The 14020-nt window shown below is 45.0% G+C and overlaps 1 protein-coding gene across 1 annotated transcript; it reads right to left on the bottom strand.

Moving 5' to 3' along the window:
* Window positions 1–705: 705 nt before the first annotated feature.
* On the bottom strand, window positions 706–3188 carry LOC129852630 (transcription factor LBX1-like). The gene is made up of 2 exons (XM_055918291.1): window positions 2490–3188; window positions 706–1845 (listed from the first exon to the last, which is right to left on the bottom strand). The coding sequence occupies exons 1-2, from the start codon at window positions 2803–2805 to the stop codon at window positions 1361–1363; spliced, it is 801 nt and encodes a 266-aa protein (XP_055774266.1). The 5' UTR covers window positions 2806–3188; the 3' UTR covers window positions 706–1360.
* Window positions 3189–14020: the final 10832 nt, after the last annotated feature.

The raw sequence follows: 14020 nt of genomic DNA, 5'->3' as shown, positions 1-14020 counted from the left end.
AATTGTGATGCATAGACTTGTTAAAGACGCGCGAGTAAAAAAGGGTCGACAGTGATAGCTATGACGAGCCCAGATGCCCTCAGAGGAACTATGTATGCATTACAGCCTTTGTAGCAAAAAAAAGGAGGGTTTAATCAATCCATCAAACTGACTGGAATTGTGAGGAAACGTCAGAAACCATATGGCTTCCAAACGTTTGTGTCCTTTTATGTGGAATGAGACACGCTTGTCTCCGTATTGCGCGCGGCTGGAGTTCGCCCTTGCCCCATTGCCGCTGTCACACCGGGGAGCAGTACTCATTTGTCCGCCGGTTTCACGCTTCTACGCAGAGAGTGAGTGAAAAACTCACAAACAGCCTGGAGAAGCTGGCCCAGAACTCGACGTTTTTGTGAGTTCCTCTCTGTGCTCCAGATTGTCGTTTCTCACATCAATCCTATTGAGGAAATGAAAACACACTTTGCCGGGTCGGAAAGCAGGTTTTCAGTGTGTTCAATGTATTTTCAATGTGAAAAAAAAATGATACTTTGCCTCGAGGTGCATGTTAATTTAATATTAGACCGAAATGTGAGCCAATATTTGGAAACAACTAAAATATGTAATTATTATATAGAATGCGGATTGCAATAAGAGCTGGAATTAAACTAACAATGGTCACAAAAACATTTCTAGCTATTTTGGCATGTTCTTCAATAAAATGAATAGGAATAGTGAGAAACGAAATGTTTTATTTTGGAATACATTACACTTCATATGCCTATATTAGGTTTTAAATTGTGTTCTGGCATTAAAAGGCACTTACAGGTATACAAACCATTATAAATATATTCAAATGTGACTGATATTACAAGCAACCAGATGGAATATGATTTATCTTTGATTATTATTTTAGAAAATGTATTCCCATCGTTATCAAACGTTTGACATATGTAGGCCTAACGTATAAGTTATAACACACACACACACAGCCTAACATACCGTATGTTTTGTGTATTTCAATATGAATGTCCCTATAATATTCAAACCATTACAGTCGTTTAAAATAAAACATCCATTAAAATAATTCATAGGTTGAGTTACTAGCTAGTGTCATTAGCCCGTAATGGTAAGACTGTGTGCGTGTGTGTGCGTGCGTGTGTGGACAGATCATTTGTGGATAGATTATTAAGTGTACACATTGCTTTTCTTTAAACTATTCCACGTTGGTTAAATGAATGGATGAATACAACAGCTGCCGGCATCTGTCGTTGCAGAGTCCATGCGATGCTGAGTGTTCGTCATAAAAGCCTCATGAGTACGTGTGGTGCATTAATGGCACTTCAAACTTTCGTCGTGGTCAAAGGGAGATACAAAGGTAAAATCCTCAGTCATCCACGTCGATCTCCTCATCGTCGGAGCAGCCCTTGCTGCTAGCATGGTCTGTATATGGCGATGGAGGCGAGGACAATAATAGTTTGTTAGATGTGTCATGCTCATGGTTCGATAGCGAGGGTGACTCGGATCTGTTAGGGCCCAGCGCGCCGTTAGCTGCGCATTTCTCCAGCTCGGCTAGTTTGGCCATTTTCTCGAAAGACACTGTGCCCACGGCTTTGGCCGACTCCACGTCCGCCTTCATCTCCTCCAGGTCGCGTTTGAGCTTGGCACGCCGGTTTTGGAACCAGGTGATGACCTGTGCATTGGTGAGGCCGAGCTGCTGTGCTATCTGGTCACGGTCAGCTGGACTCAGGTACTTCTGGTACAGGAAGCGCTTCTCCAACTCGTAGATCTGGTGGTTGGTGAAGGCCGTGCGAGACTTCCGGCGCTTTTTGGGGTTATTCCGCGAACCGAATAGTGTCGTTCCGTCTCGGCCTGTGAAATGATATTTAGAGAATAAGAATATTAACCTATAGGCATTTAGTGAATCACCAGGCATAATGTCGCTCCAAGAAACCTTACAGAAATAACCGCTAGACTAATAACAGGCCTGTGTATGTATGTCTCATCTAAAACCACCACCAACAATAACAACAATATCGCCAATAGGCTAGGCTACGTATAGGCTAATTAATAACAGACGATAATAAGGCGATACAATAGGTCTAATGACAATAATCTTAAACTAAATATTGCATTAGTTATGAATATTATGTGGATTAGTATTTTGCATACGCTTAATATTCGTGTTTACATGGTGGAACTATTCAGCTTGAATATATTTTTGTTCACATAAAAATAACCAATTCGATACCCACATGTATTTTCAAATTCCTTCACAGTTGTAAGCGTTTTGGCATGGCTCGTTATGCAAAAACATGCATCGTGCTTCAATTAAATACTCAAATTCTGAAAGAAATGTGTGTGCACAGACCCACTGCAAGCACACGCACATAGAGACCTAACCTGATCTATTTCGTTAGGTGCATTTGTAGACCTTAAGCTGAATCACCCTAGGCTACACAGTCTGTACCTAATAACTGCATAGGTTAAACAAAGATGCGACTGTTCAGACGTACCCTCTGCCGCTTGAAGAACACTGACTTCGAGGCCTTTGAAGGTTTTGCTGGCGAGCTCCTCCAGAGCGCAGAGTGGGGAGATTTGGGTGAAAAGGGCACGGCTGCACAGACTGTGACCTGAAGAGGACAGCTTCTCGCTGCAGGAGAGCATGTGCGCCGTACCGCAGCTGGAGTAACTTCTCTTCACGGAGGGCTTGTTCAGGATGTCCTCTATACTGAACGGCGTCAGGGGCTTGCTGGAGTTGGCCGGCGGCGGGAGCTGGTTCAGCGCACTGCGTCTCCGGTCCTCCATAACCGTGGGCTCTTTGGAGGTCATAGTAGCTTATCAGGTGACACTTCGGAGAGTTGTTTGTGCTCTGGTTAAAACTTCAAAATAATTATGACTAAATTAAAAGTTGTGGGAAATCCGATCACAGGTGCTTCTGCAACCGCATGTTGGTCGCTTTGCCGCAGGGTAGGGAGACTTTGAGCCCAGTTAAAGTCCCACTTCTCCTTTCCACGGTTCCGGGGTGACGCACGAGCCACAACATGAAACCATCCAGTGGACAGTGATGCCCAAAAAAACAGCCGCAATTGGCCACGACTAACAATTTATCTCTTTCTCCCCCACTCGTTCTCCCGCTCACTTTCTCTCCCTCTGTCACTCTTTGGGTATATATGGTCCCGTGCAGGATTTAGCACGAGCTGAGCAGCGGTAATTAGAGGGCATGGCCGGGGGGAGGAGTCGAATTGGAATACTTAATGCTTCCAGACTTTCGTTTAAATCAGCAATTAAAATACATATTTTTTTTTTGTAGAATATTTTTCGGTAGGATAGCTTATTTGGCTACCACATAATGGACGCCTGAAAAAAATATTGGCCTACGTTCAATATGGTTCATATTGAATTAACTTTTGTAAAATGCACGATAATTTGCTTGCAGTTATGATATGTAAGTTAACCTATCGAGAGAAAAAAATAAGTTTTTACTTGTTACCTAATTTTCGATATAGGAAGTCGACATGTGCAATGGCTATGGCTGTGCGTAAACGTGTGCAGTAGCCTGCCTTTGGGTTCGTGCGTGCAAGTGAGTGTAGATATGCCCTATGTTGTATAAAGGCTATTGTGCAAGCAGTAGATCAGGCTGATAATACTTCCGGGCAGAGAGACATCATCATCCCCTTTAGCCGTGCAATATCCTCTGCGCTATAACTCAGGCGCAAAGGGCTAGCCTCCATAGCGCGCAGGGGGAAATATTTCACCTCCTCACTGCCTTGCTGTCATGATGTACAAATATGGATCTGTCTCATAGGTAAAGTATTTGCAGTAGGCTTATACTATTTGGAAAAATAGTGTCAGGTTCACCATAGAGTATGATTTCACATTTATACTAGGCTTAATGAAATAATTGTAAGGCTAGCCTAATCTCCACTAAACACTTCTATGTTGACTACATGCCTATTAAGCAAGATTATTTAAGCTTGTATTTCTCTGTATTCCAGAGAGTTGTTAATAGTAACCTATCTGTTATACAGGGCTCTGCAGACCAGTGCAGGCCAGTGAAGAGTGTGCCCGAGGCGTTTGTTAAAGGCCTGTAATTATAGGCTGCTAGGTTATTGTAGGCCGTCATTGTAAATAACTGATTGCCTAGTTAAATAAAGGTTAAAAAAATGTGTCTATGTGAATAGGTTATAAGTTATAGGTCTACTGATACTACTACTACTACTACCACTGTCTATTCTACTACTACTACTATTATTAGCATTATTAATAATGATAATAATAATATTAATAATAATATAGGCCTAGATTATTTGTTATATTATTATATAATTTGTCCTGTTTGTGAATTCTGAAATATGGCCTTGCTAATAATAGGAATTCAATAGTCCTATTTGGCTCATTTGTTAGGGCGTGGTGCTTGCAACGCCAGGGTTGTGGTGAGTTCGATTCCTGGGGCAACCCATACATAGCCTGCACGCATGATAAGTCGCTTTGGATAAAAGCGCCAGCTTTATGGTATGCATTAATTAGCATAATAATAACGTATTAAAACAATCGGTATAGCGTTAAAATCATGGTTAGCACGTCAACATGTTCAAAAAAAGCAATAAAAACTTCACATTATTGTTGAAAGCATGTTTGGAAAGAAACGTTGAGCGCAGGGCCTATGTGGTGGATGGCATTGATGCATTGGCTGCATTCCAATATTACACTGCCTTCCATCGGAAATGCATGAATTAAAATATACATATTTGCCTACTGTAAGTATAGACTAGACGTCATGTACCTCCACCTATCACAATTAACGCAGCGGGCCTTGTTTTTTTTACTGTGATTAAATGCAGCAGCCAAGACAGTAGACTATAGCCTATTAACCATGCATGATAAAAACAAGCAGTGAAATTTGTATTCGTGCGATGTACTATATATTTCACTTTGTATGAGTGAATTGTCCAATAGTACAATAGTATGGTCAGAAAGGATTAAATATTTTCAGCCACCAACAGTCAGTTGTTTCATGTCCAATCCTTGACGCCCTCGGGCAATTTACTGGACTCAAGCGCGTGACATTTCAGAGGCTGATTGCTTTCTCGCACAGATTTCTGTCCATCAAATATTTTTTCTGCACGTGATAATAGTGCTGAAGCTTGTAGGCCCTATCACACTTTAAGATTTAGAATGTAGGCCATGGTAAAGATTGATTGACAAGGGTGTCTGCAATCAAAGTTGACAATGAATAGTTGAGGATAATGACTTTATTACCCACTTTATTTGCTGGGTTTGGAAGTGTTTTGTGTCTGTTTTATTTTGTAGTTTACCCACGCGTGAGATTTGATTACACGGGCCATGTTGGATCTTTTCAGGGTTCCCCTCTCACCCGCGCGCGTGCCCTTTCCATACTCCATCATTGCGCCCACATCCGCGCGGATGAATGTGATGTCTTCATTAGATACCCTCTCGGAAATGTAGAAACACTCACATTTTCACGTAGGTCTTGATTTCGTAATCAGGAGAAAATTCTACTCAGGCCTTTAGTATTTGATTGGCTTTTTTCTAAAACCCACTCAGAGAAGAGAATTCAGGGAGAAGAGAATTTAGGGATCTACAGGCCTACCATGACCAAACATAGGCCTGAATAATCCAATTAAATAAACACATGATTGACTATTAAGAAAATACTCGTTGTTCATACGAAATTATGAGCATTGTCATTTGATCAAATTAAATCAAATCCAGTTATATTTGTCACATGCGCCAAATACAGCGTGTGTAGATTTGTATGTGAAATGCTTACTTATGAGCCTTTCCCAACGATGCAAAGTTTAAAAAAATAAATAATAATACAACATTTAAATATTAACACAAGAGGAATAAAATACACAAGAATGGAGCTATATACAGGGAGTACCAGTACCAGTTCAAGGTGCAGGGGTACGAGGTATTTGAGGTAGATATTTAGTCTACATGAAGGCAGGGTAAAGTGACTGGCTATCAGGATAGATAATAATAAGAGTAAGAATAAAGAACAGAGTAGCAGAAGCATATGAGTGTGAAAGTGTGTATGTGTATGTGTATGTATGTGTACTGTATGTGTACTGTATGTGTATGTGTATGTGTGGGGGTTTTGTATGAGAGTGTCGGCGTAGTGTGTGTGAGTGAGTGTGTGAGTATATAGAGTCAGTTAGTGCAAGATACGGTCAATGCAGATAATTATGGCTATTTAGCAGTCTTACGGGCTGGGGTAGAAGCGAATGCTCTGGTACGGTTTGCCGGACAGTAGCAGAGTGAACAGCCCGTTTTTACATTAGGACATTAGGTGTATTTGAGTAGTGAAACTTGATTTTAAAAAAACAACAACGTTATTTAACCTAATTTTAACATTCTGTCATAAAAAGCTAATGTTCAACGTAATAAAAACACGTTTTTTATTAAAAACATTACTCTGCTGTCACGTTCCTGACCTATTTATGTTAGTTTGTTATGTGTGTTAGTTGGTCAGGACGTGAGGTTGGGTGGGCATTCTATGTTTTCTGTTTCTGTGTTGGTTTTGGGTTGCCTGGTATGGCTCTTAATTAGAGGCAGGTGTTTGGCGTTCCTCTAATTAAGAGTCATATTTAGGTAGGCGTTGTCACAGTGTTCGTGGTGGGTGATTGTCTTCCGTGTCTGTGTCTGTACACCACGCAGGACTGTTTACGGTTTGTTCGGTTTGTGTAGTCTATGTTTCCTATTCGTGCGTTCTTCTTGTTTTATGTAAGTTCTTCGTTTAGGTCTGTCTACACCGTTTGTTGTTTTTGTTAGTTTAGTCAAGTTCGTGTTTTCGTTAATAAAATATGTAATTTCACTACGCTGCGCCTTGGTTCCCTCAATACTCCTCCTCTTCAGATGAAGAGGGAAGTATACAGGACTTGTGGAGTTGGGAACAAATATTTAACGGAGAAGGACCATGGGCTAAAGTGAATAACCGTCCATGGGAACAGCTGGAGGCAGCTCGGAGAGTGGAGGAAAAGAGAGAGAGGAACCGGAGTTATGAGGGAACGCGTCTTGCACGGAAGCCCAAAAAGCCCGTGAGTAACACCCAAAAATTTCTTGGGGGGGGGCTAAGAGGTAGTGGGCCTAAGAGGTAGTGGGCCAAGGGCAGGTAGGAGACCTGCGCCCACTTCCCAGGCTTACCGTGGAGAGCGGGAGTACGGGTTGGCGCTGTGTTACGCAGTAGAGCGCACGGTGTCTCCTGTACGAGTGCATAGCCCAGTGCGGGTTATTCCACCTCCCCGCACTGGTAGGGCTAGATTGGGTATTGAGCCAGGTGTCATGAGGCCGGCTCAACGCGTCTGGTCTCCAGTGCGTCTCCTCGGGCCGGCATACATGGCACCTGCCTTATGCATGGTTTCCCCGGTTCGCCTACATAGGCCGGTGCGGGTTATTCCACCTCCCCGCACTGGTCGGGCAACCGGGAGCATTCAACCAGGTAAGGTTGGGCAGGCTCAATGCTCAAGAGAGCCAGTACGCCTGCACGGTCCGGTATTTCCGGCGCCACCTCCCCGCCCCAGCCTAGTACCTACAGTGCCTACACTACGCACTAGGCTACCAGTGCGTCTCCTGAGCCCAGTTCCTCCTCCACGCACTCTCCCTGTAGTGCGTGTATCCAGTTCGGTGCCTCCAGTTCCGGCACCACGCACTAAGCCTCCTGTGCGTCTCCAGAGCCCTGTACACACTGTTTCTTCTCCCCCTACTAATCCTGATGTGCTTGTCCTCAGCCCGGTGCCACCAGTGCCGGTACCACGCACCAGGTATAGAGTGGGCTTTGAGAGTCCAGTGTGCCCTGTCCCTGCTCCCCGCACTAGCATGAAGGTGCTTGTCCTTAGCCCGGTGCCTCCAGTTCCGGCACCACGCACCAGGTCTACAGTGCGCCTTATCCGGCCAGAGCCATCCGTCTCCCCAGCGCCATCTGAGCCATCCGTCTCCCCAGCGCCATCTGAGCCATCCGTCTCCCCAGCGCCATCTGAGCCATCCGTCTCCCCAGCGCCGTCTGAGCCATCCGTCTGCAATGAGCCTGCAAAGCCGCCCGTCTGCCATGAGCCTGCAAAGCCGCCCGTCTGCCATAAGCCTACAGAGCCGTCCGTCAGACAGGATCTGCCAGAGCCGTCCGTCAGACAGGATCTGCCAGAGCCGCCAACCAGACAGGATCTGCCAGAGCCGCCAACCAGACAGGATCTGCCAGAGCCGCCAACCAGACAGGATCTGCCAGAGCCGCCAGCCAGACAGGATCTGCCAGAGCCGCCAGCGAGCCATGAGCAGCCAGAGCCGTCAGAGAGCCATGAGCGTCCAGAGCCGTCAGCCTGCCATGAGCGTCCAGAGCCGTCAGCCTGCCATGAGCGTCGAGAGCCGTCAGCCAGCCATGAGCGTCGAGAGCCGTCAGCCAGCCATGAGCGTCGAGAGCCGTCAGCCAGCCATGAGCGTCGAGAGCCGTCAGCCAGCCATGAGCGTCGAGAGCCGTCAGCCAGCCATGAGCGTCGAGAGCCGTCAGCCAGCCATGAGCGTCGAGAGCCGTCAGCCAGCCATGAGCGTCGAGAGCCGTCAGCCAGCCATGAGCGTCGAGAGCCGTCAGCCAGCCATGAGCGTCGAGAGCCGTCAGCCTGCCATGAGCGTCCAGCTTCGTCAGTTAGCCATGAGCTGCCCTTCAGCCAGAAACGGCTATATACCCAGAACTGCCCCTCAGTCCAGAGCTGTCTCTCTGTCCGGAGCTGCCTTTCAGTCCGGAGTTGCCCCTCTATCATGATCTCCCTCTCTATCTTGATCTACCTCTTTATACTGATCTATCCCTCTGTCTGGTGCTATCCCTCTGTCTTGATTTATCCCTCTGTCCCGGTGCTGTCCCTGTCATGGATGTTACAAAGAGGATTTTGTGGGGGTAAGATATGGGTGGACATTTTCAGGGGTAGATGGAGGCTGGGATTGTCTATGGTGGGGTGGGGACCTCGCCCGGAGCCTGAGCCACCACCGTGGTCAGATGCCCACCCAGACCCTCCCCTAGACTTTGTGCTGGTGCGCCCGGAGTTCGCACCTTATGGGGGGGGTTATGTCACGTTCCTGACCTATTTATGTTAGTTTGTTATGTGTGTTAGTTGGTCAGGACGTGAGGTTGGGTGGGCATTCTATGTTTTCTGTTTCTGTGTTGGTTTTGGGTTGCCTGGTATGGCTCTTAATTAGAGGCAGGTGTTTGGCGTTCCTCTAATTAAGAGTCATATTTAGGTAGGCGTTGTCACAGTGTTCGTGGTGGGTGATTGTCTTCCGTGTCTGTGTCTGTACACCACGCGGGACTGTTTACGGTTTGTTCGGTTTGTGTAGTCTATGTTTCCTATTCGTGCGTTCTTCTTGTTTTATGTAAGTTCGTCGTTTAGGTCTGTCTACACCGTTTGTTGTTTTTGTTAGTTTAGTCAAGTTCGTGTTTTCGTTAATAAAATATGTCATTTCACTACGCTGCGCCTTGGTTCCCTCAATACTCCTCCTCTTCAGATGAAGAGGAGGAGGAATGCCGTTACATCTGCATCATTGGGAAAGGTTACATTTATAAAAGGGCTATTGTAAGTGCCTATTAAAATAAAAATGTTTTTGGTATTTTTTTCATCAGTTCACTGTTGATACAGTTTGCATATCGGAGCAGTCAAGTTTTCAAGATATTGGACTTTCAAGAAGCAAATTGTCACTGACGATGTGGCAAGTGACACTTTTCTATAAATCACAGAGTACATGCAGGACCACAGCTACGTATGAGCTACAAATACATTAGAAAAAATTATTAGAATTTGAAAAAAATATATACAGTACAAGTCAAAAGTTTGAACACACCTACTCATTCAAGGGTTTTTCTTTTCGTGTACTATTTTCTACATTGTAGAATAATAGTGAAGACATCAGAACTATGAAAAGCACGTATGGAATCATGTAGAAACCAATAAAGTGTTAAACAAATCAAAATATATTTTATATTTGAGAGTAGCCACCCTTCGTCTTGATGACATCTTTGCACACTCTTGGCATTCTCTCAACCAGCTTCATTAGGTAGTCACCTGGAATGCATTTCAATTAACAGGTGTGCCTTGTTAAAAGTTAATTTGTGGAATTTATTTCCTCCTTAATGTGTTTGAGCCAATCAGTTGTGTTTTGACAAGATAGTGGTGGTATACAGAAGATAGCCCAATTTGGTAAAAGACCAAGTCCATATCACGGCAAGAACAGTGCAAATAAGCAAAGAGAAACGACAGTCCATCATTACTTTAAGACATGAAGGTCAGTCAATCTGGAAAATTTCAAGAACTTTGAAAGTTTCTTCAAGTGAAGTTGCAAAAACCATCAAGCGCTATGATGAAACAGGCTCTCATGAGGACCACCACAGGAAAGGAAGACCCAGAGTTACCTCTGCTGCAGAGGATAAGTTCATTAGAGTTAACTGCACCTCAGATTGTCGGCCAAATAAATGCTTTACGAAGTTCAAGTAACAGACACATCTCAACATCAACTGTTCAGAGGAGACTACGTGAATCAGGCCTTCATGGTCAAATTGCTGCAAAGAAACCACTACTAAAGTTCACCAATAAGAAGAGACTTGCTTGAGCCAAGAAACACGAGCAATGGACATTAGACCGGTGGAAATCTGTCCTTTGGTCTGATGAGTCCAAATTTGAGATTTTACTTTCCAACTGCCGTATCTTTGTGAGACGCAGAGTAAGTGAACGGATGATCTCTGCATGTGTGGTTCCCACCGTCAAGCATGGAGGAGGTGTGATGGTGTGGGGGTGCTTAGCTGTTGAGACTGTCAGTGATTTATTTAGAATTCAAGGCACACATAACCAGCATGGCTACCACAGCATTCGCAAGCGATACGCCATCCCATCCCTGATTTGTGCTAAGTGGCCCTATCATTTGTTTTTCAACAGTACAATGACCCAAAAGACAACTCTTGGCTGTGTAAGGATATTTGACCAAGGAGAGTGATGATGTGCTGCATCAGATGACATGGCCTCCACAATCACCCGACCTCAACTCAATCCACATATGTTGAGCTAACAAGTGCTCAACATATGTGGGAAGTCTTTCAAGACTGTTGGAAAAGAATTCCTCATGAAGCTGGTTGAGAAAATGCGAAGAGTGTACAAAGCTGTCATCAAGGCAAATGGTGGCTACTTCAAAGAATCTATGTAACGGCAGCCTTCCCTCTCTTCACTATAAGAGAGGGTGAAACAGGGATCGGACCATCACGCAGCGTAGCCAGGTCTCAACATGTTTAATTCAACAAAAACAGTGAACACTTACAACGAACAAAATGTGGCAAACCGAAACAGTCCTATCTGGTGCAGAATACAAACACAGAGACAGGAAACAACCACCCACAATCCCCAACACAAAACAAGCCACCTATATATGATTCTCAATCAGGGACAACGATTGACAGCTGTCTCTGATTGAGAACCATATTAGGCTGAACACAGAAACAGACGAACTAGACACACAACATAGAATTTCCACCCAGCTCACGTCCTGACCAACACTAAACAAGCAAAACACATAAGAACTCTGGTCAGGACGTTACAGTACTACCCCCCCCCCCTGAGGTGCGGACTCCGAACGCACCCCTAAAACTCAAGGGGAGGGTCTGGGTGGGCATCTGTCCGCAGTGGCGGCTCCGGCGGTGGACGAGGACACCACTCCACCACTGTCTTTGTCCCCCTCCTTAGCGTCATTTGAGTGGCGACCCTCGCCCACGACCTTGGCCTAAGAATCCTCCCCAAGGCCCCCACATGATTTAGGAGGTAGCTCAGGACAGAGAGGCAGCTCAGGACAGAGAGGCAGCTCATGACTGGAGGGCAGCTCAGGACTGGAGGGCAGCTCAGGACTGGAGGGCAGCTCAGGACTGGAGGCCAGATATGTTGAGCCGGCTTCATGGCACTTGGCTCAATGCTCAATCTAGCCCGCCCAGTGCGGGGAGGTGGAATAACCCGCACCGGGCTATGCACACGTACAGGAGACACCGTGCGCTCTTCCGCATAACACGGTGTCTGCCCGTACTCCCGCTCTCCACGGTAAGCATGGGAAGTGGGCGCAGGTTTCCTACCTACCTTCGCCACACTACCCTTTAGCCCCCCCCCCAAGAAATTTTGGGGATTTCTTCTCGGGCTTCCTGGCCAGCCGTGTTCCCTCATAACACCGGTTCCCCTTCTCAGCTGCTTTCGCTCTCCTAGCTGCCTCCACCTGTTCCCATGGAAGGCGATCCTTACCAGCCAGGATCTCCTCCCATGTGTAGCAAACCTTTCCGTCCAATACGTCCTCCCAAGTCCATTTCTCCTGGTCCCGCTGCTGCTGCTGCTGCCGCTGCTGCCTGTTGCTACGCTGCTTGGTCCGAGTTGTGGGTGGTTCTGTAACGGCAGCCTTCCCTCTCTTCACTATAAGAGAGGGTGAAACAAGGATCGGACCAACACGCAGCGTAGCCAGTGCTCAACATGTTTAATTCAACAAAAACAGTGAACACTTACAACGAACAAAATAACAAAATGTGGCAAACCGAAACAGTCCTATCTGGTGCATAATACAAACACAGAGACAGGAAACAACCACCCACAATCCCCAACACAAAACAAGCCACCTATATATGATTCTCAATCAGGGACAACGATTGACAGCTGTCTCTGATTGAGAACCATATTAGGCTGAACACAGAAACAGACGAACTAGACACACAACATAGAATTTCCACCCAGCTCACGTCCTGACCAACACTAAACAAGCAAAACACATAAGAACTCTGGTCAGGACGTTACAATCTAAAATATATTGCGATTGGTTTAACACTTTTTAGTTACTACATGATTCCATATGTGTTGTTTCATAGTTTTGATGTCTTCACTATTATTCTACAATGTAGAAAAAAGTACAAATAAGAAAAACCCTTGAATTAATAGGTGTGTCCAAACTTTTGACTGGCGCTGTATATAGGCCTATATAATACTGTATAATATATTGTCTGAATGAAAACATGTAGGACATGTAGGACATTTACATATATACACTACTGTTCAAAAGTTTGGAATCACTTAGAAATGTCCTTATTTTCCATGAAAAAATAGATGAAATTAGTTGCAAAATGAATAGGAAATATCATCAAGACGTTGACAAGGTTATAAATTATGATTTTTAATTGAAATAATAATTGTGTCCTTCAAACTTTGCTTTCGTCAAAGAATCCTCCATTTTCAGTAATTACAGCCTTGCAGGCCTTTGGCATTCTAGTTGACAATTTGTTGAGGTAATCTGAATAGATTTCACCCCATGCTTCCTGAAGCACCTCCCACAAATTGGAGTGGCTTGATGGGCACTTCTTACGTACCATACGGCCAAGCTGCTCCCACAACAGCTCAATAGGGTTGAGATCTGGTGACTGTGCTGGCCACGCCATTATAGACAGAATACCAATTGACTGCTTCTTCCCTAAATAGTTCTTGCATAGTTTGGAGCTGCGCTTTGGGTCATTGTCCTGTTGTAGGAAGAAATCGGCTCCAATTAAACGCTGTCCACAGGGTATGGCATGGCGTTGCAAAATGGAGTGATAGCCTTCCTTCTTCCAAGATCCATTTTACCCTGTACACATCTCCCACTTTACGACCACCAATGCACCCTCAGACCATCACATTGCCTCCACCATGCTTGACAGATGGAGTCAGGCACTCCTCCAGAATCTTTTCATTTTTTCTGCGTCTCACGAATGTTCTTCTTTGTCATCCGAACACATTTCAAACTTAGATTCGTCTGTCAATAACACTTTTTTCCCAATCTTCCTCTGTCCAGTGTCTGTGTTCTTTTGCCCATCTTAATCTTTTATTGGCCAGTCTGAGATATGGCTTTTTCTTTGCAACTCTGCCTAGAAGGCCAGCATCCTGGAGTCGCCTCTTCACTGTTGACGTTGAGAGTGGTGTTTTGAGGGTATTATTTAATGAAGCTGCCAGTTGAGAACTTGTGAGGCGTCTGTTTCTCAAACTAGACAATCTAATGTACTTTT

This window comes from Salvelinus fontinalis, chromosome 1 (genome assembly GCF_029448725.1).
Source record: "Salvelinus fontinalis isolate EN_2023a chromosome 1, ASM2944872v1, whole genome shotgun sequence".
Lineage (NCBI taxonomy): Eukaryota > Metazoa > Chordata > Actinopteri > Salmoniformes > Salmonidae > Salvelinus > Salvelinus fontinalis.
The sequence above is the reverse complement of the archived record's forward strand: the minus strand, read 5'-3'. Positions and strand labels throughout refer to the sequence as shown.